The sequence below is a fragment of the Archocentrus centrarchus genome, chromosome 11, assembly GCF_007364275.1.
Source record: "Archocentrus centrarchus isolate MPI-CPG fArcCen1 chromosome 11, fArcCen1, whole genome shotgun sequence".
NCBI lineage: Eukaryota > Metazoa > Chordata > Actinopteri > Cichliformes > Cichlidae > Archocentrus > Archocentrus centrarchus.
The window spans coordinates 27,706,354-27,728,361 of record NC_044356.1 but is presented as its reverse complement, the minus strand read 5'-3'; the positions used below and the strand labels follow the sequence as shown (position 1 = coordinate 27,728,361).

The 22,008-nt window shown below is 39.1% G+C and overlaps 1 protein-coding gene across 2 annotated transcripts in view; it reads left to right on the top strand.

Moving 5' to 3' along the window:
• ctdp1 (CTD (carboxy-terminal domain, RNA polymerase II, polypeptide A) phosphatase, subunit 1) overlaps window positions 1–22,008 on the top strand; it is a 73,263-nt gene that overhangs the window by 11,788 nt on the left and 39,467 nt on the right. For both annotated transcript variants that reach the window (XM_030740360.1, XM_030740359.1), the window contains exons 9-11: window positions 2,287–2,428; window positions 2,545–2,775; window positions 5,803–5,956. In XM_030740360.1, the coding sequence (XP_030596220.1) occupies window positions 2,287–2,428; window positions 2,545–2,775; window positions 5,803–5,956 (527 nt within the window). The remainder of the gene's footprint in view (window positions 1–2,286; window positions 2,429–2,544; window positions 2,776–5,802; window positions 5,957–22,008) is intronic.

Genomic DNA, 22,008 nt, shown 5'->3' with positions numbered 1-22,008 from the left:
TACCCTCCACAAACAAGCACAGGAAGTGGTACGTTGCCTTGGGATGCAGCCCTGCTGAGAGCAGCACTTGGCAATCAGTCACCTCATACATCATCAGGATAGGAAAAAACCAGCCTGAGATGGAATATATGCAGTAGGATACTTACTCTGGAAATAACTTTTGAAAATACCCGCTGTTCTGGCTGACCAACAAATTGGGCAGCCATTTATGAGACACATCTCACTAGGGATACTGATTAAATAATCATAACCATGCCCATTTGACAACATGGGGTACAGCTGTAAGATATTCATGTCCACCACGTTCTCCTCCATTAAACCTGGCCATCAGGGCTCTTTGTTCATTGCATGTCTCCTAACACAAACACACATAGACACTTCAGGTTAATTTTGTTTGTTGGTTCCTGTTCAAACTGTCAAGGTTATATGACAAAAAAATTCAGCATATATCAGAAAAATAAAACTGCCAGATCAATCATTTTAAAAAATTTGTTTTTGCGTCTAACCAAAAGTAATCACAAAAAAAAAAAAAAAAATAGCCACATGTATTTAAAGTGGACATGGCAACAGTGTGACTCTAGCCCTGGTGCTGTCTGCCATTCCAGCTTTGCTCTGTGCTGAAATATCTCAACAGCTTTTGAGTAGATTGACATGAATTTTTTTAAACAAACATTAATGGTCCTCAGATAATGAATTCTAATGCATAAATATGTTTTAGATTGCCATAATTTTGGTTTATAAACCATTCTTGGCAACCTTAGTTGTTCTTGTTTAGTGGTAACTGTCAAATGCAAGTGTGCTAGAAAGCAAAATTGAAAATGCTGAAGAGGATCGTTGTCACTGATATCAGTTGAAGCCAAGAGGAGAGCTGTCTGAATCAGTGTTTAGAGCAGACTGAAGCCTGAGCTACTCCGCATTTCATTATACTTTGCTGGGAAAATGGAAAATAGGTGAGATTTTATTGAAACGTGTGCAGACATACAGTACCAGTCAAAGGTTTGGACACACTCCAAACTTTTGACAGGTATTGTAAATGGAAATACAGTCTATAAGGCACAAGCAGGGTTTGTACAATTCTAATGAGCTTGAAAGTCAGTACTGGATATCCATTCATCCATCTTTATCTTTTACCGCCTGTCCGGGTTGCAGGGGCAGCAGTCTCAGCAGAGAAGCCCATACGTTCCTCTTCCCAAACATTGAGGCATTCCAAAGCCAGCCGAGAGATATAATCTCTCCAGTGTGTGCTGGGTCTGTCTCGAGGCTTATTCCCAGTGGAGCATCTCTGGAATACCTCACCTAGAAGGCATCCAGGAGGCATGCTATTCAAATGCCCAAACCACCACAACTGACTCGTTTTGATGTAAGGGAGTTGTCACTCTCCAGCTCCTCTCACTCCTGAACAAGACCCCAAGATACTTAAAGTCCACTTGGGGCAGCAACCCATCCCTGACCAAGAGTGGGCACTCCAACCTTTTCTCATACCTGCCATCTCACACTTGGCTGCGAACCGCCCCAGTGCAAGCTGGAGGCCACAACCTGATGAAGCCAACAGGACCACATCATCTGCAAAAAGCAGAAATAAGACTCTGAGGCCACCAAGGTGGAAGCCTTCTGCTACTTGGCTATGCCTAGAAAGTCTGTCCATAAAAATTATAAACAGAATCTGTGACAAAGGGTAGTCTTGGTGGAATCCAACGCTCACCAGAAACAAGTCCGACTTATTGCACCAAGTTGTTCCTGCAGGCGCTACAGGGACTGAATAGCCCGTACCACCATGCCAGGTACCCCACAACACACCTCACAGGATTCCCCAAGGGACGCAGTTGAAAGTGTTCTTGTTTTCCACAAAAGACATGTAGATTGGTTGGGCAAACTCCCACGCACCCTCAAATATCGTTGAGATGATAAAGAGCTGATCAGGTGTTCCAAAGCCAGGATGAAAACCACATTGTTCCATGCAATGATTCAGTCTTTGGGTCAAACATCTGTACTGTTACTCAGCACTTCACCAAATGAAACCTGACTTGTAGGATTTTTAGGAAGACTATGTATAGAGTTGGTAGAAAAAAAAGTGAAAGGACGATGGCCCCAGTGACTCCAAGAGACAAATCCTTCTTTGTTATCTTTCTAAAAATATCGGGCAGGTAATTATTTTCTCCTTTCCCGGAGAAAAAGTGGGATCATCGATATGAATTATTCAGCAGAGACAGAGTGTGCACGTCTGGTAATAGCATTCGATTGTAAGGTCAAAACTTGTTCCCATTCTCTTTCATCCCTGTCATCCAGGTACCGAGAAGGTTCGCCAGGCACAAGGTTGCAAGCACCTCCATGTTGTCAACCCAGACTGGCTGTGGAGCTGTCTAGAGCGGTGGGAAAGGGTGGAGGAGCAGCTCTATCCACTGAAGGAAGATAACTCTAAGACAGCACGGTGAGGGAGCCATAGTCTTATGGAAACCTGTGAACTGATGGCTTAAAAGATACTAACTGCAGAAGCCCAAAATTGGCAAATCATTGTCCAACTATGTATTTTTTTTCTGATTGAAGGAGCAACAGTCCAGCACTTTTCCCTGACAATCAGGGCTCCCTACAGAAGCCTATTTTCCATCCAGCACCCATCCATCCCAGACCTCCACCTGCAGCTCCAGAAGTTCGCACATATGACTCCGTCACAGGGAAACTGATTCGCAGGGGCCCTCAAGTGTCCCGTCCATCAGCCTACCTCCACACGTCAGGATCTTTGTTGCTCTCTGATCCCAGAGAGCAGTCTGATCTCAGGTACTGAAGGATGTTACCAAAAGATACTTTTATTATATCAAAATTGTGTGACAGTTTAACATGATGATGATTTTGCTTCTTCATGTTTGCTATTGCACTTTATGAAGATCATGTGGAGGAGGCAAACAGCAGGAATTTCATATAGACTAGGGGTCAGTCAGTAGGCTTTAGTGGTATGTCCTTTTATTTATAAAGTTATATAAGTTATATAAGTTAATTATTAATGTAATCAATGTGCAATAATGGTTCATTGTTTGATTACATAGTTGTAACCCCCCCAAACTATCCAACAGTTCCCTCCAACTGTGCTAATGGTCATAGCAGATGTTGAAGATGAAAGTGGAGGTGAAACGTGGAACATCTGGTAAAATCAGCTCTTCATCTGTGAGCAGTTGTATGGTTCACTAATAAACAGGACCAGAGCAATGCACAACCACAGTCAGTATAGGCACGTAGACGTTACGAGGCTTTTTTTCACAATATTTTTTGATTATTTGATTAGTACGACAATCAAATTTATGTTTAATCAATCTGGAAATTAAAAGCTAGGGCCACAGCTACCCTCTTCCATGGATTATTGCTGCAGCACCCTATGGCACTACATACCTGCACATCAGCGGGCCCTGGTGTGAAATGTCACCTGTGTAATGCAGCTGCGTCACTTTCTGGCTCTGACGTGGCAGCCAATGCTGTTTTCACCCACTCACGGTGATGCCTGCTATCCTCACAGATGCGCTGCAGCACATTACAGAAACTCTCTGTGCCACATTGCTTAAAATAGTGCTGATATAGCACTGTATCTTATTTTATTTCTCAACAGAATCTGTGTCAAGCTGTGCGAAGCAGGTAAGGAGGGCAAGAAGTCGGACACAGGAAAGGCAAAGAGAAATAAACCTTTTGCAGACTACATGCTCTGCATCTGAAGCGCTCTCGGTGTGATTTGAAGCTGTGTAGAAGACAGAACAAAACTAAGTTGGAGATGCGATGTAAAAACACACAGCTGGTGTATTTTGGGGGTTGCCCCCTTTACTTACAACTTTCTAGAGTCAAATAGTGGGCACAGCTTTGCTTGTGTTGGCAGGCTTACCTTTATTGACGGGACTAACCCCAGAATACTCTAAAGCAGTTTATAGTTACAATTTGTAAACTACTTAACAGTTGCTATTAGGGCTGATCTGCTCCATACTCTTAATTGGCATCGCCAATGACTGATGGCATCACTGCAGCAGAGGAGGTTAACTTGCACCTATAATGGTAGCGCTGTCCACCCTACAGGGAGTTTATTTCTCACTTTCAGCATGAAGTGGTTTTTAGCTCGGCTGTTATGAGAAAAAAGTCGAGGTATTGTCATAGCCTGGGCGGCGTCCACAAAAACTTTAACATGGGCCACAACTCAAGAACAATGTGACCTAGGATTTTCAAATTCTAATTCCTGCCTAATTTAGTTTGAATAATTATTGCACACTTTCTGTAAATCCCATAAACTTCATTTCACTTCTCAAATATCACTGTGTTCATCTGCTGTATGATATATTCAGCTGAAATTGCTGATCCGAACAACCAATGATTTATAAAGGAAAATCATGAAAATTGTCAGGGGTGCCCAAACTTTTTCATACCACTGTATAACTTCGTTAGCCATCAACTAGGGAACAATAAAAGCCTCCAACAACCTGATAGCATTTGATGGTCAGGGGTATCCATTGGCCACAGAGGCTTCATTTCCTAGACAAGTCTCCCAGCTTGTGTTGTGTATAATTTTTGTTTTGCTTGTATGGTCTTTTTTTTTTTTTTTCAAAGCAGTTAGATGTTTTCTCCTTATGCAGTCGTTTAAATTTCAAGTCATGTTCTTTGATTTTTCACCTGGAATTTGACAAAATGATAATAACCTGCTACATCATTGTCAAATGGTGTGGCAGGTGCAAGAAAGGCTTCACAGTTCCTCAAAGTCACCTCTGTGATATGTCGCTCTGTTTGCCATTCACCGGTCAGTCACAAACAAAGCAGTTGTCCTCTCTCTGTCTGTCTGTCATTCGGATGCCACATGCAGACTCTGACCTGGAGGAATACAGACTCCAGCTCTTAATAGCAGCTTAAAACGTTTTAAGTTGACCATATCTGTGATCACACTCCGTAATTAATAATCTCAAGCGGAAAATTGGCCCATTTTATTCATAGATTAGAGGCACTATGGAGTTTTCAGGAAGTTACATAACTTTGGATTGAATCATCAAAGAAGATCTGTTCAATTAGGCACTGCCGAGAGGAACCGTAGAAAAGTTTCACTTCCCATTTGCATATACATCTACTGGGCCCTCGTTACAGAGAAGAAAGCCTATATTTTTTGTGATGAGTCTACCACCTTAAACTTTATCTTTTGTTGTTGTGAACTATATACAAGCTTGTTATGTACAGTGATTGCAAATTAATTCTGTTGCATGGCAATTCCTGTAAATATCACTGTAACATACATGTACAGCATAAAGAATAAAATTAGAAGTGTGACTGAAAAATAAAAAAAGATACTAATCTTATCTTTTTATTTTTCTTTGTTACGATCTGCCTGGAAGGTTTGTTAGTAGTACTGCTAACAGAAAAAGAAACTGAACTTAGAAGTGTATAAATTTTGGACTTGATCTGCTTCTTTATTGTAACAAGAAAAAGTGGAATTGACTCCATGTTCTTAAAAAAAAAAAAAAAAAAAAATTACAAACTAATCCCAATCTAGATATTCGTTCAGATTAGGCACTGTAATATACCTCTTGACCAGGTATAAAGGTCTCTTGACTGTTGTGCAATATAATAGAACATCACAGTCCTGTAAACTTCTTATTAATATTCAGGCCAGTGTAAGCTTGCATGTGGTGTGTGAGTAATGCTGCATTTTATTTAATCACCACAGGTGCCATTAATAACAGAGTTTCTCTGATGTTATATGGGACCCAGTGCCGATGTCAGCTACCACATTTAGACAAAGCAGTTTGTATTCTTAATGTTTCCTGTTTGTTGTGCGCTTGTGTATCTTAGGGGAACCTCACAGAGTCAGCAAGACGAGGCAGCGGGATCCAGCCAAGATGACGAGCAGCCGGGACCGTCTCGTCGAAAACGACAGCCAAGCATGTCAGAAACAATGCCACTATACACGCTCTGCAAGGAGGACCTTGACAGCATGGACAAAGAGGTAAAGATGGATGTAACCCTCATTCGACATTCAACTTTGTGGTGTTTGAGAAAGAGCAGGGAGTCTACAGAGATCTGTCATGTTAATGAGTCCATTCCGCACACGGTCAACAAAGGTGCGTGATACTTCACCAACAGTGCCAGAGACTGTGAAAGCTCCCTGTATAGGGAATGAGGCAATTAAATGGTCTCATTTCAGCAGTGACTCTATGGTGTTCTTCAAAAAGAAATCTCCATATCATACCTGCAGCAGGGAATAAATGCATCTACCTGCAATGTTATTGCTTTGCATTTGAAGTAGGAATGGAAATCAAAAACTGGCTCTAGTTGAGGAACTGTTCAAAATCTAATCCAGCAAAATGATGTGCCTCTGAGCTCATTAGTTCCTTTTATAATGTTGGCATATTTTTTTTTAGACAGTTGTGCACTGCAGGTGTAATCACCTTAGATTAGAAGTGGAGCTTTAGCACACGTTTAAGCCTTTTTCTACTGTGTTCAAATGCAGCGATAATAAAACAGTAGCACTAATGAAAAACAAAACTAGACGCACTGATCAGGCGTTAATGAGGGAACTGAGTGAAAAAATATGTAATTGGTGTCATTAAAATCTTATCTGGAGGGCCACATTCCCCGTAATCCAGTAAGCTTGTGGGAAATTATGTTGAGCACTTCTAAAACACAAGTCAGATGTTGGCAAATGGCAAATTTAAAGGAACCTTTTGCAGTAGTTGAAGCATCATAGCAACACATGATCCTGCCTTTCTACCTTTCATCAGTTCTGATGTTCAAATCCTTCCACAGGCTGCTACTTCTGTCTGCTTTCAACATTTTGTAGTTTTTGCCTCACAAGGCAGGTGAAGTGATTACTAATGTCACAGAGCTCACCTCCTTCTTGGGTAATTCTCTATAATGGAATTCTGAATTCTGCTAATGCTTCAGCAAGGAAAAATTGCAAAGCAGATCCTTGAGATCTGCCAAGAGCCTCTCAGCAGGTGATTATTCTGGAGAAAGAGCTATGAGGCTTGTTCACATGGGGTATGACATTTGATAAGCCGCATTTAAAGTGGAGGGTACCTGTGGATTAGTGTGATTATTTTCTTTTTCGTGTAATGGCAATTTCTCACTGGTTACTGCTCAGTTTATTTTTGTTTAAATATAATCATAAAAAAAGTTGAGCATATTACATTTTGTGAGAATAAAACAGTTGTATGTAATTCATTGTATCTACTATATACTGCATTCACCTTAAAGCTTCACCATCAATATTTTTAAATTACCAGGGGATGAAATGACAAAATGTAATGTGTCAGTAACTTTGGCAGTGTGATGTAGCTACTGTGATGTCACCCATTGGTTTTTGAAGCCCTGAGATGAGCGTCTCTGCTGTCGCCGTCTTGGTTGCAAAAACCCGGATGTGACAAGAAGGGGCAGGTCTGACTGTGAATCCACACACTCATTGGCATGTGATTGACGAGTCATTAACTAATGAGCATGTGGTTTCATACTGCAGACAATCCTCCTTTTTCCTGCTAAGTTTATGGGATCAGCATGAAAGTGTTTATTTACAGAAAGCCGTTCTGCCATAGACTTATATAGGATCGCCATCCTGCAGGCTTCAGGTACAATGCGGGTTTAAGGCGCTTCCACGTTGGTTTCATTTTCCGATCTGAAAGCTACATCCATGTTTTATATTGTCTGTGGTCTCAAAAAGTGAAAAAGAAAATACTCAGATAATCGTAAGACTGCAATTCTCATCAGATTTATAGTCCATTTTAGCAAATTTCAAACTCATTGCTTTTGTTTTACAGCGCAGTTACTGACTATTTCATTTGACATTCATTAACCTTGTTCAAAGTACAACAGGATGCAATGATCATGTAGTTTGTTGGTGTTTAAACAACTGGATAAAAGGAATGCTTCCTTTGCCCATCCCATTGGTTTAGAATGAATCCATTTATTTTAAAGGCCTATAATTTCTACGGGTTATTGTTGGAAAATAGATAAATTAATGATGCAAAAGATTCATCTGAATTAAAAGTATTAAGACTTCTTACAATGAAACAGTGAAGATTTTTATACCTCAAGACATAGTAACTTTGTGGTGTTCAGCCCTTAAAGTTTTAGCTTGAAAACTGGGTATTGACCCTGTAATGAGATTGCACTTTTAGTTTAATATAATTAAATGATGTGGATGTCACTGTGATTGGTCATGCTTTAAATGACAACCACCTCCTGTTACTGGGATGCAAAATGAGCTGCCTGGTTATTAACAAAGGTGAATTCTGGGGTTAAGTAACTCTGTAGCTGCAGGCGACCACTCAGCCTGGAACTGCTTTGTCTTGCTTTTCAGTAAATAGGCTTTTTTTTTTTTTTTCTCTCCTACAATTTATGTGCTTAAAGAAGATCATTATCTTCTACACATTGCTGACCTACGTTACTGCCAAAACCAACAGCTATTTAACATTTATCTTTTCATGTGATAAACATATCCTTAAGCTGCCAAGGCGACGTATGATCATTTTTTTGAAATCGGATATAATTGATTGATTTTTACAAACATGTTAAAATCCTCCAGTGTCTTTTTTTTTTAACATCTACAATTAATAATTGTTGAAATTCCCCACACTAGTGGCTTTATAGATCTTTTTGTTAAGACATGCCCTGATTGATTTGTGTTGCAATACCAAGCGAGCTTTTGATAAGATAAAAGCAGGCATTTAAATTACATTGTTGTTCCTATTGCTACTTTTAGCCAGCAAACTAATTAGGCCACCAGGCTTGCTTTGAACATTGGCACTTAACCTAGAAAACTTTTTTTTTTAATGTTCTGTGGTAGTGGATGTAGCACAATGTTAATCTTAAGTGAATCTTAGTGAATCTGTTCTATTAAGTTTTCTTTTGTGTTGGGTTTAGAAAGGTTACCAAAACAGACAACTCTGAGTTCTGCCTACATCTTATACACACGTCAAGAATCCCAAAGCTTGACAGGCTGTTCATGCCTGGTTGCAGTTGCAGAGTTACAATAGGACAGTTACTGTCTGTGGGAAGTACAAATAGATTGAAATTTGATTTAAAAAAAAATATATATATATATATCTTAACTTATCTTAGTTTATGTTACTAGAACCTGTAATGATACTCAAAATAATTTTTTTCTGGTAAAGGTTGAGATGCTGCGGCAAAAGCAGAACATTACTGATGGTGTTTGTGCTGAAAGGATTTTAGAACCACTGCAGCCAAATGAAAACTTGTGGGTGAAAATTGTGGGTCTGTCATTAATCCGCAAATGGTACATTATGGCAGCGGTAGTCAGAGCTTTGGTATAATTGTATCTGACCCGGTGCAAATAGACTGAAAAATTGGATTTTATCTATTTAAAAAGAGATGGTGTGGTGTTTGAAAACCATGTTTTCACGTTTATATTGTCAGTATGTGGTGGATGTGTTAAGTTCATTGATGAACATGTAAGTAAAAAGGTGGTTTGTTCAAATGGGGTTATTCTCATTTGTTCTACCTTGGTGGAATTATGAGCTCATATATATCTATAGGGATTGTTCTGAATATTCAAATTATTAATCTGCTGTGAACTCCTACAGAAATAAGAGCTTTTTACTTCCTATAGTTGGTTTGTGTAAAGAAGGGTGCTGTCAGAACTACTGTAGGACAGAGCTGCTGTCTCTTTTAAAACCTCATAGCCACTCTCTTACAGGGGGAATAACATATGGTTTTTTTCCTGCAGAAAGGAAGCTTGAAAATCACATTTTTTCTACATTTCAGCATAAATACTGGCCCATAAAAATGTGAGAGTGCAAAGGACAGTTTACCTTAAGTTGTTAGAGGTGCACACAGAGACCCACTAGAGGTTATAAACGGGATTTAGCAACGAATGTCTTCTTTTACTTTGCAGGGGAACAGCGTTTGTTTCTGTTTGTGTCACAGTTTGTGAGCTGTTGGCGAGTGTTTGCCAACAGCTCACAAGATTCTTCCATGCAAACTATGGGCGACTGTGGCAACCTGCTAGCAACCAAAGCAATCACAAAGAGGTTATTGGTGCAGCACCGTATACCTCATTCTAGCCTATTTCACCTAGCAGTTACCAGCAACCTCTTGCAACCAGAGTTGAGCTGTCGTACAGTTCCTAATCTGATCACTGACACAGTGATCACTGACACAGTGATCAGATTACTGTAGGTCCATAAATTGTCTCACAGCCATTTTAAATGGCCACTTTGCCCAAATTACTAAAGGTCTTTATGGCAGCCCTGCTCATGCATTTTTATTTAGTACCTCTCATTCTTTTTTAACAGTGAATAAACCATGCTTTTTCTTTTTTGTAATATATATATATATATATATATATATATATATATATCATTGTGCAATAAAAATTTGGCATTACAGCATGGACCTAGCATTAATTTTCAGTCTTGATTTAAGGCCAACCTCTTGCTGATGTAGCAGAACTCAGTCCAAGCATTGTTCCTAAAACATCGGCTACATTTATTGTGCAGATGTGACATTTAGAGTCCTTAGGACAAAGCTGAGTGAAGTTCATCACTGAGTTGGGATGATTTGATAATGCAACAAGAAATTTTAAGGTGCATATTTGTAGCTGCTCTACCAAACACTAGAGGCACTCAAAGTTAGCTTACCGGGCTATTGCAATACACTGGGTGTACAGAATTACAATGTTTACAACATATCACGCCTGGATGGAGACAGGTGTCACTGACACAGATACAGTTGCCATTTTTTTTTCTTAATTAATGATATCTGTAAGTAACCCAACATACAAAACATAGCTAAAAACATTCATGTAAAACCACAGAGATACACGATGCTGACATACAGTATTGCTACCAGCGTACGGCTAAGCTAGGCTATGTAGTTAAATCAGTTTTATACTCATATTGATTTAAAAAAAAATGCCTCTAAAATTGTTTATGGCTAATGTGTAAATATTAAAAGATAAATTATACTACTCACTGACCAAAAAAATCAATTCACTGAATGATGTCTGTGCTAATATGACTGCTGTAAAATGCTGAGGAATAAGCAGAGGGTGAAACTGGGTGAAATATAAACACATCATAGTACTGTACACTTTACATATTCTCCTATTAATAGATGATTATCCAACTGCCCCCTAGATAGTGCCTGTGTCATCTTTATTATTTCCATAAATAATATATTCACACACATAGAGTATGACAGAGGCAGCTGCTTAGAAACGTTGGTTTATAGCTGAATAAAGGTAAGTTGATGAGCCTTTTATATTAGATTCCTATCTCTGCCAGAGTTTATAGTGGGTTTAGTCTGGCTAGTAGAGCAGGAAGGCAGCACTGTTTGCTTCTTTCTAGTGCAACTTAAACCCTTGTTCAATGTGTTTTGCTCTGAAAAGAGGTAAAGAAGTTGAATCGGGTGAAGGATCCTTTTGTAGATGTGCTGTATTTCAAATGTCATCCTCCTCGATCTGCCTTTGCTAAAGGCCAGTCTGTGACATTCTTAAACACTGTAGATCTTCAGGGGCAGAGGGAAAGAACCAGATTTAATTGGCTCAAGTAAGGTACACATTTTAGTTGGTCAGACAGCCTCACATTTAAATGCCACCAGTGGTAACAGTGGTGTGTGTCAGTTTAACTGGAGTAACATGTGCAGAGCAGCCCGGCAAATAATGGTGTACCAACTGGATGACCTTTCTTTGATATTGCTGTCCCCTTGATGGCTGCATTATGACTGGAATTGGCTGGAATACACTTTGTCTGTTGGTCTCAGTAATGTTATTATGTGGCACATGTTGGACATTATTAGTCAGACCGGGATTTTTTTTTATTATGGTAGTAGTAGTTATAGTATTCATTTATAGCATCACAGCATCATTTGTTAGTTGTAGTAGTGATCATATATACACTGGAATGATGTTACTATATGCTTAAGGCTAGTAGTTTAAGGCTGAGGCCTGTCATACTTACATTTGTACTCTGCATGAGGCTTTATATTAATTTATATTAGGGGTGGGACTCGATTAAAAAATTAATCTAATTAATTAGGAGCTTTGTAATTAATGGAAATTAATTGCATTTTAATCTCATTTAAATATTTAACATGATAAATATTAATTTAAGTTTGGTTGATGAATGAATCAATGTACATAAGGTTATACTTCAAAATTTTGTTTATTTTCCCACCAGTCTACTACACAGACCAACAAAGGGCAGAAGTGCTCCTGTGATAAGCAAACTCCTGAAATTAAAGTTAAGCATCATAAATGGATAGTTTTATTCAACATTAATGTCTCACTTAATATAGTTGGAAATTAATCATTTGCTCAATGTGTTATGCTTGTTTTAACAGCTTATTTTGAATTAAAGACTTAAAATTAAACCACAAAAAGGAGAAAAAGTTTGTTCTCCGTTTAACCAGCTGCTGTTACACAGCTGTGCTTCACATTCACGGTTGCAAGGCGACATGAGCTACGCAGAGGTGAGGGCAGGCGATGCTGATATGAAGGCTAGCCGCTCACTTCCGGCCTTTGCGGTCTTCGTGGGCTGCGAAGGACGTGGGCCGGGTCCTTCGAAAGATGCGGCCGCTGAATTTTTGACATCGTGCTTCGATATAATCTGTATGCCTGGAACTCGTGCACTGAGAAATGTTCCGGTGCAAAGTGCGATTAAAATGCGTTAAAATTTGTAATTAGTTAATTTCCCCCTAATTAATTAATCGAAATTAACGTGTTAAAGTCCCACCCCTAATATATATACATATCATATTCATATTACATCAAATTATATTATGTTATACCTCACTCAATGCCTGTATACCTTTTGAAATGTTTGGATAATATCAAATACTAGGGGGATAGATTTAATTAGCAGGGAGCTGTCTAAATGTGACAAATGTCTTTAGCCTGGAGATTACCCCATTAATGATTACACCTGTCAGATTTGTCATAAAGTAAGGGTTACTTAGGGACAAATGTGTATTTTTAATACATTTCAGAAAGCAGTTGGTCAGTTTGGTGATCAGGTTTCAAAAGGAAACAGTATGCAAATTAACAAGGGTCAAAAAGGGTCAAAGGAAAGGGAGGAGTTAGCTTTTTGGTTTCTTATATAGACAGATGAAACATCTGGCTTTCTCTCTCTCTTTTCCTCCTGTCTCTACATCTGTCCCTGTCTTTCCTTTTCATCTTTCTTCTTTTCCTCTCCATGCTTCACAGCATATGCCCCGAGGGAGTTTTTTGGTGTTTGTGTTTTGTTGAACCTTTATGACTAATAAACGGCCTGCAGTGGATCCTGCTCTTCCCCATTTATTTTTGTTTTGTTTTTTTTCTTTTTGGAAACTTTTAATTGGGTTTTACAAAGGATTGAATCCACTCCATTTCGGCCAGAGGGAAACTCAGGAGCCCTTAAAATTATGGCCCAACAAGACTGTATGGAGTCATCTGCTCTAGGATTATAACTTAATTCTAACACCTTCATTCTGGTGGTATCTAGTTGGTAAGATGGATTTATTAATTTGTAATCATGCCTAGATTGGCTTTAACCACAAAATACTCATCCTTTCTTAGTTATTCAGACATCACTTTCTTTCGGTCTTTCCTTCCTTCCTTCCTTCCTTTTTCCCTTCCTTCCTTCCTGCTTGAAGAATAATAAATTTGCTCCAATCTGCATTGCTTGAAGTCATTGCTCTGAGCTTAAGAGACAACATAAAAATTTTATCGAGAGGAGTTCAGGCTGCAAGAGTGAACAACAAGCATGTGATTATTATAGAGTCAGGTGAGGATTTAGACTCTGCTTCAGGTTGGAGTGACATGCTCCCTCATGGACATGGCTCATTAAGCCTGGGATCATAAGAGATGTTGCACATTCATCACTCACTCTTTTCACCTGCAGGTATTGATCGTGGTCAGATATAATCTTTGGGATTTCTCAGGAAGACAAGTTTGTGCACGACGTACAAGGATTATGGAGGTCATTGGGCGTTTTGTTGTTTTTGCTAGAATAAATACAGAAGAACACAGTAGACCATTAGTATCTGTCTTTCTCATTAAAAAAAAAAAAATCTGAGCCCCTACAGCCAACCATAATAACACCTGTTTTATCCATTTGGATGGTCTCCCAGGGGAGAGTATTTTAGCCCAGTCACCTGCCAGCAGAGTCATTTGGTATGTGTTGCACCCTGCCACAGCTAATATGTGCCAAAGAGACATACAGAATTAGGTATATGAAAGCCTCTGTTGCTTTCTGGGAGCAGGGTTAGACCTGTAATTAAAGTTTCAATGTGAATAGTGTAGCAGCCCCAACAGTGCTTCCACATATAGTACATAAAGACTCTCAATCTGCTAGATTTAATTTGGCTAATAATAGGGTTTCTGTTGATTTAAAAGCCCCATTTATTATTTTTCTCTTCTTTGCAGTAAAGTCTCAAGTTTACTTTTAACCCTGTTCAAAGCTCTTCTTGGTGATCAGGCTGCTGTAGTTTGATGACTGTTACGTGTCAAGTTGTCAGTTCTCAGATTACATCAACACAAAGGCCCGAGCACTAACGAGACATGAAGGCTGGAGAATGTAGAAGTACAAGAGTGATAATTGCGATCGAAGCTCAGACATGGAAGGCTGAACATTACGTAGGTTTGGTATTAGCAGATGGGGCTTTTGGGTTTGAATGGTTGAATGTGTGTTCTCACAGCATTAACGTGTTTGGGACCAGAACACATGGAGTGTTTTCAGTTGGATTAATTTTGTCTGGTGCAAAGATGCCTTTCCTAAAAGAGCAAATAAAAGCTGGAATGACTGATCAGATGGACTGGCAATTAGTAAATGTATTGGACAGTTTCTGTGATGTCATTATCTACTTTATTTATTACTTTAAACAATTATTCCATATATCCAGCCATCCTCTTCCTGTATCCTAGATGTCATGGGGCGAGCAGCAGGGTACACCCTGTACAGGTCGCCAGCCAATTTAGAAGCACCAACAGTCTTTGGACTGTGGGAGGGAGGAAGCCGGAGTACCCGGAGGAAACTCACGCAGACACAGGAAGAACATGCAAACTCCACACAGGTGGATTCAAACCCAGACTCTCTAGATGTCCTTCTAGTTGTGAGGCAGCAGTGCTAACCACCATGTCACCATGCTGCCGTGTTTCATATATCATGGTGAAATTCTTTTAGCTTTCTGATTGATCTCTCTTTGGTCTACCATAATTATTACAGTCAGCTTTAATTGCTTGGTCAATAACATGTCAGAAAATAATTGAAAATGCACATTAGCGTTGACATATTCAGACAACATCTGAAAACCCAGAGAGATTTGCCTTGGTATCAGATTTGCCTTTCAGTTAAGAAAGGACCAGCAAATCATCACATTTAATTCAATTATTTCAGGGTGGCCTAAAATACAGATGGTCAGACAAATCAGAATTTGAAATTCGTTTTGGAAAGTATCAACGTCGCATCCCCTGGATTAAAAAGGCGAGTGATCGTCCAGCTTGTTATCAGTACCACATCTCTGATGGGATGAGGGTGCATTAGCATATTTGGAATTGGAGGATTGCACATCTGGAAAGGCACCAGCAATGCTGAAAGGCATAGACAGGTCTTTGAACAACATATGCTCACATCTAGATGATGGGGTTTTTTTTGTATATTCCAACAAGACAATGCTAAACTGCTGTAGTTTCACAACTACAGTTTACAAAGAATCTAGTTACAAGATATTAGACTGTCAAAACAGATCAAAGTTGCAGTCAGGAATCATGCCAAGACAACCAGCAAATTAGCACTCCCAGTCATGCCAGTCCATCTTCCAGCCCTAAATCTTAAGCAGGATGAATATTCCCTCTGGTCTGGTTCCCATTTACACCAGTCCTTGGCAGTCTGATGTCCAAGATGTCCACTTTTGGCTCAAGTTAAAAAAAAAAAAAAAAAGTTTCTATTTCTTTATGAACAATTTGGTAGGATTTTTTTTTCTTCGGAGGTTTTAAAAAGTACATCATTGATATCAACACTGAAATCTGATGTCTCTGAAGAAATGTTTTCAGTTTAGCCTTATATAACTCCCCCTTGACTAACCTCAGCTGCAGTGTAGCATATCTTTTCTGGATAATGGTAAAAAGAAGCCAGCGTCTTCCTGTTCACAGAGCCTCTAAGAATATTCGTTCTCAAAAGACTGCTGCATCTTTTACATTCGAGCACTTCAGCTTTCCTTTATTTATGAGAAGCAGGCAGAGGTGGGAATGCCCTTGACTCAGAACAATGAATGCCGGGTTTGTGACCCTGAGCTAATGAAGAGCTGCAGGTATGAGTAGATTAGCGTTGGAGGTCTTTGTACTCCTGATTCACCGGTCTCAATGCATTTTTCCTTATTTAACGTTTCTTTCTTTTTTGGTTTGAATAGCTAGCGAGCACAATATCTTCACATCAACTTCTCGTTTTCATTTCCATTCATTTCTTTTCCTGATGGTCTCCAGCGAACACTTTCTTTCCCAACACAAAGCCCTCATCTTCCTCTGCCCTACTTTGAATGAGCCGTCAACACTCTTACTCCATTCAGCAATCAGCTGCCGGCTCTATTACCACCTCTGACTACCTTTCACAGATGAAGTCACAGTAGCTTATGTAATCCCTCTTCATTGGGTCTTTGCTATGAACAGTTCTCCGTGAGCTGCCCTCACTCTGAACGCATGAGCTCCTTGTACAATAACCCAGCACAAACAGAAATTGGTGAGAACAATGATTGCTGATTGGCTGCACAGAAACATGTTGAGCTCCCACTCTGGATTCCTACCTCGCATATTGTAGTGCTGAGTATGTCTTGCAGGCATGCTGTTGTCTCCTCTGAGGTACCTTAATATACTGAGGCACTGATCTTTTTCCTTGAAAGGTAGGCGAACCAGTCCTCCACCAAAACTTTGAGAAAGTTATTTTCATAGCTAGGCTCTGAAGGATGTACCAGCTGCACTTTGGCCAGAGAATTTGTTGGGATTGTGTTGATTCAGTTCAATTTAATGTACTAGTTCACGTAGCACTAAAGGTTTGTTTTAAATTTAATTTATTTAATTAAATTGTGTGGAACAGCTGTAATGATCCATCATCAAACAAGAGAAAACAGTCAATTTGTTTGTTGGCTTGACTTTAAATTAGAGTTTGTAGTGATTAGAGCCCAACCAATAATATCGCAATATTTTTAAATCACCAAATATCCACATCAGTCTTAAAATCCAAATAATCTTTAGTAGAGATACTAGTTTATCTCCTCTTGTGAATTTTTCTGCCCATTAACGCTGTGTCATATCATGTCATCTGTGATGATACCCATATGAATTATTACGCAATATAAAAAAGGTAGTTTTGCGATTTCATTGATACAGCAACGTCATGCCTTGACATTCCTTAGTGTGCACAACAGCGATACAAGCCCAGGCATGTCTGAGAGTAAGTCACATATCTCCAGTGATGATTTAGTACCTAAAAAGTACAGTACTTTGCAATGGAGAAGCTAGCAGGTGGGGACGAGGGGCCCAAAAGTTGCACTAGTTGCACTTTATGTGACAGGAAGAGCAAGCAAATAATTTAGCCCACCTTCAAAAGTGGATGTGCAATATCAGCTAGATGGGTAAAATTGTATTAAGCTGTAACATTTTCCTTCTTCAGTCAATTTTTACATTCTTTCTAAGGTTTTTTGTTCAAGCTGTTACGTGTGTGAAAACCGTTCACTGGAACAGTAGCTAGTAAGCCACATTAGAAAATGTAAGAGTTACTTTTGTCTAGAAAAAACAAATCCAGTTTGTTGGTCTGCACAGGAGGTAACTTAAACCTGCTATGCCATGAAAAGCACTAATAGAAACCCTTTACAATATACAGATGATTCTAGATCACCTGGCAATGATGCTTGTAACCTGAATTTAGTCCCTACTCTTTGATGAAAAGGCTAACTAGTTAGCAAGAGTTTCTTGCAGCATATTTTTCCGTCTGCAGTTAATTGATACGGTAACCCGGCTGTTGAAACGCAGCCATCTGCTCTTGTTTCTTTATGTTCCTGATCTCATTGCAGCTGGTATTTTAGACAAAAGGTTCAGTAACATTTACAAACGTCAAGAAGGCCATTTCAGCAGCCTCACTTATTCCTTCACCATTAAAAAGGAACAAAACAACCACTGAAAAAGTCTGTAATGATACTAAAAGTGCTTTAATAAAGCTTTGTTTTTATACAGAGCAGTTGTAAGTCTGCCATCCTTGCTGCAGTCATGTAGAACTGTTCACCAAGCATGGGTAAAAATAGATTTTCCACACTTCTTAATTTATTAAAATATAGCTAGAAAAATCTATTTTGTAATAATGCTGGTTAATAATGTGGTGTTGACAGAAGAGAAAAGGTTAATTGTGATGGGCCAGAACATGCACGGGATGTACATAGTAGTTGACTTGTAGTTCGATCTTTACAAAAGGCAAACATTTGATCTGATTTTGATCTGAATGGCATGATTATTCATGTTGCATCTCAAAGGTTAAGCTTTCTGTTTTTTATGGTATTGTTTTCATCATCAATTGAACACTAACAACCCCAATTTTTTTGTCCTACTTGTCATTTTCAAATAAATCCATATTTGTAATAAAAAACTCAAATTTGTATTCACTTCACACCTTGCATTTTTAAACCATTAGGTAGCTCCATAGGTAGACGAGGATGATGTATTTCTTGAGACTATGAACAAACATCCATCCATGTCCGGATTTTAAAATGTGGGGGTATTATTCATATAACTACTTTGTCATTGATGGTTTAAAAATCCTTTGTTTAAATGCCGTCATATGGCAAGAAAAACCTTGATAAAATGACATCACCGGACTGTAAGAGCCCAACCTGGTGAGAGGTATAAAAGCTGTTCTGTGCAGAGTACGATGTCAGAGCAGGAACTTGATCAAAGCTCTGCTTAATAGCTGCTAATTTTCTTTGAGCTGGCCTCAGCTCAGCTAATACTCATTCCCCTGGGCAACATCTGTTCACTGCTCCCCCAGTGAAGGCTACTCCTAATTGCTGACTTTTGTTTAATCATAATTGACTGCCAACTTCTTTTGCAGTATATGAATCTTAGAGTTGAGAAGTAAGATTTTAGGATCTGTGTGAGCGAGAGGCACGACTCTCTCTGTCTCTCTCAGAGCATCTCCCAGTCAGAAAGCTTTGTTGGGGCTCTTGATGAGTTGGTTCTGACTTTTTCTTCTGAGCTGTAATTCCAGTAAAAGTAACTTTTGTTACTTGAACATGATTCTGATTTGTACTTTCGTGGTATAATTGCTGTGTGACGCCGATACAGCTCAGAACACTGAACGCTCTACACAGATTCAAAGCAGGAATATAAATTAAGAGGTGGCTGATGGCCATCATTAGTAATCAAGGAGACTAAAACTGTTTTTTAAAACCACTTTAATCATTTGTGTTGTATAAATAACATGTTGTGTCTTTCAGAACAATGCTGCTTAATTCTTAATGATTTATGTATCTTAATGTGCACAAGCTGTAATCTTGAGTAACAGCTGCCATTGTTCTGTTGTTTTTGTCCTTTTAAATATGCTTTTGTACCTTTTTATCTTTAATGTTCTTTTTCACACCATCTCCTACATTTTGTTTTCCTTATTTTTCTTTTTTTTTTCTTTTTTTCTTTTCTAAATAAGCCGTCTACTCGCCTGAAATTACAAACAAAAGCTGACACTTTTAGATGGCCCTGAGTTTACATATTAAAAAATGTGCAATGGCGCTTTTTAAATAACCTCAACATCTTCTGTTCTATAGACCCATGCCCCCATGCGCTCTTGTTTACATCCTACTATTGGGTGATAATCAACACGTTCGTGTGTTTTTAGTCTGTTTTCCTCTACATCTCCACCATCTCCCTCCCAACAGATTTATCATCAGTCGACTTTGGGGTGTTTACAAATGATGCCTAACACAATAGTTTAGCAACTGAGACATTTATCCACAAATAGATTCTGTTCCCTGAAATCACACTTCCACTAAACGTATTCACTCACTACTTCAAGCTTGCAGTGATGAGACCAAAAGCATGCCTCTAAACAAGCTTTGAGGGGGCGTTTGAAAAGTTTCACGGTGGGCTCTTTGCTTGGCCTTGGATTATATCCAAAAAAAAAAAATCTGTGGGAAGTTTGCCTCGCTGTTTGTGGGGATTGTTAATTCTTCCATTTCTACCAAGCTTGTAAGAATCCTACCTGATAGAATAAAAAGAAAAAAACATTGGTTTTGAAAAGAAGTTATCAGAAACAGATGGTGCTTTCTGTACAGCAGCTCCATTCTATTCAGAAGCAGCAGACAGGAAGTGCTCTGATGCAGATATAAATACATATATTAGGGATGGAACAGTTCATGAAAAAAATCCGTCCCGTTTCGGTTCGCTTGGTGTAAGGCTTGCACCAGGCTTGCACCAGTAACCCAATGAGGGGGCAGAAGGGTAAAGAGTGTAGTGCAGCAGCCAGGCCATGGAACTGGCAAGTGATAAAGACAAAGGAAGCCCAGAGTTAGAGGATCCATCAGTAGCAGCATCGTTTCGGTCTGCTATGTGGGACCATTTTGGATTTAGTGCTACCTATGATGACAGCAGTAAGAAAGTGAGGGAAGTCTCCACTTTTACTGTACAAAAATCTCACCTCGCTACAACCTAAGACTGTCACAATGATGTGCCTAATTTATATTTATATAATTACCATAATTACTGATTATTTTAGGACAAGTCATTCATTGCTGTTTGTGACACTGGTAAAATATTAACACCATCTTCCTACCCATCCCAGCAAAAAATGGCATCAGTTACTGGTAACCTTAAAGGGTAATGATGGGATGGTTGAACTAGTAAGATCACTCAACCCTATTTTGGATGTCAGTATGAGCAGTGTGTAAACTTCAGTGTGTGTTCACTTTGGAGTGGTTTCATTTACCGTGATCTGGCAACATTTGAGAGCCAGAGGCTGAGGTGTACCACTGACAGCACAACACACCATCACAACTAATACTAGTAATAATAAGCATGTCATAGACCCCTGCTTTTTTAGCAACTCCATGGTGATGTGTTATAATTACAAGAGGTCTTACCTATCACATTACTGAACATTTTGGGGTAATTATTGTGCATAAGTTGGCACTCCGCTCAGAAAGTGGACGTAGCATGCTAGTATAGCTGGCTCTCAGTTAGAAAGCAGTCTTTGGAAAGATAAAGTTTGCTAGTTAGCACCAAATCTGAGTCATCTTATGGTATTTGAACATCTGTGCCTTTTTAAGACATTGGTACATATTTTACTTTATGTTGCAGGACCATTGGACATCTATTACTTAATCTATGGTACTGTTATGGACGTTTGCTGAGGTATTTGTCTGCACAGAGCCTACAGCGAGTTTGAAATCTATGCAGACATGCTCCCATCCAGTCTTCCAAAAACCCAATAGCACAGAGCTTGGTGTGAATGGCTTTATGCAATAATCAAATGCTGATTGGTTGAAAAGTGGAAGGGAAGGGAGCAACAGCAAAGATTACCACAAATGGGAGAAGTTCAAGAAAAGCAACAAAGATCAAAAATACAGCACAGGACGCACAGATGGCTGCAGTGGATGCTTTTCATTGCTTTTAAACTCAGTTTCACTTCATCACTTTGTATATTATAACTTGGCTCTTCTCCACAGCTGTGAGGGACCAACAGCACAAGCAACTGTAGCCCACATACTGGTTTTTGGCACTGCCCCCTGCTGACAGTAAACAGCTACAACACGTAAACAAAGATCTGCAAAGCTTTCCATAGGACCACCGTAGAACCATGTTAAATTTGTAAATTTCCCACAATGTGGGACTAATAAAGGATTATCTTATCTTATCTTATTATCTTAACCCTTTTACTATAACAGGGGTCAAGGCCACCAGTGACCCCTGTGGTAGTAGAAGTGATACACACGAAATGTATTGGCTTAAATGTCCATTTATCATAACTGTAAACGTTTTATTTAGAAAAAATAGTTTTCCTAAGCCAGTTTTTACGAATATCTTTTCAAGTC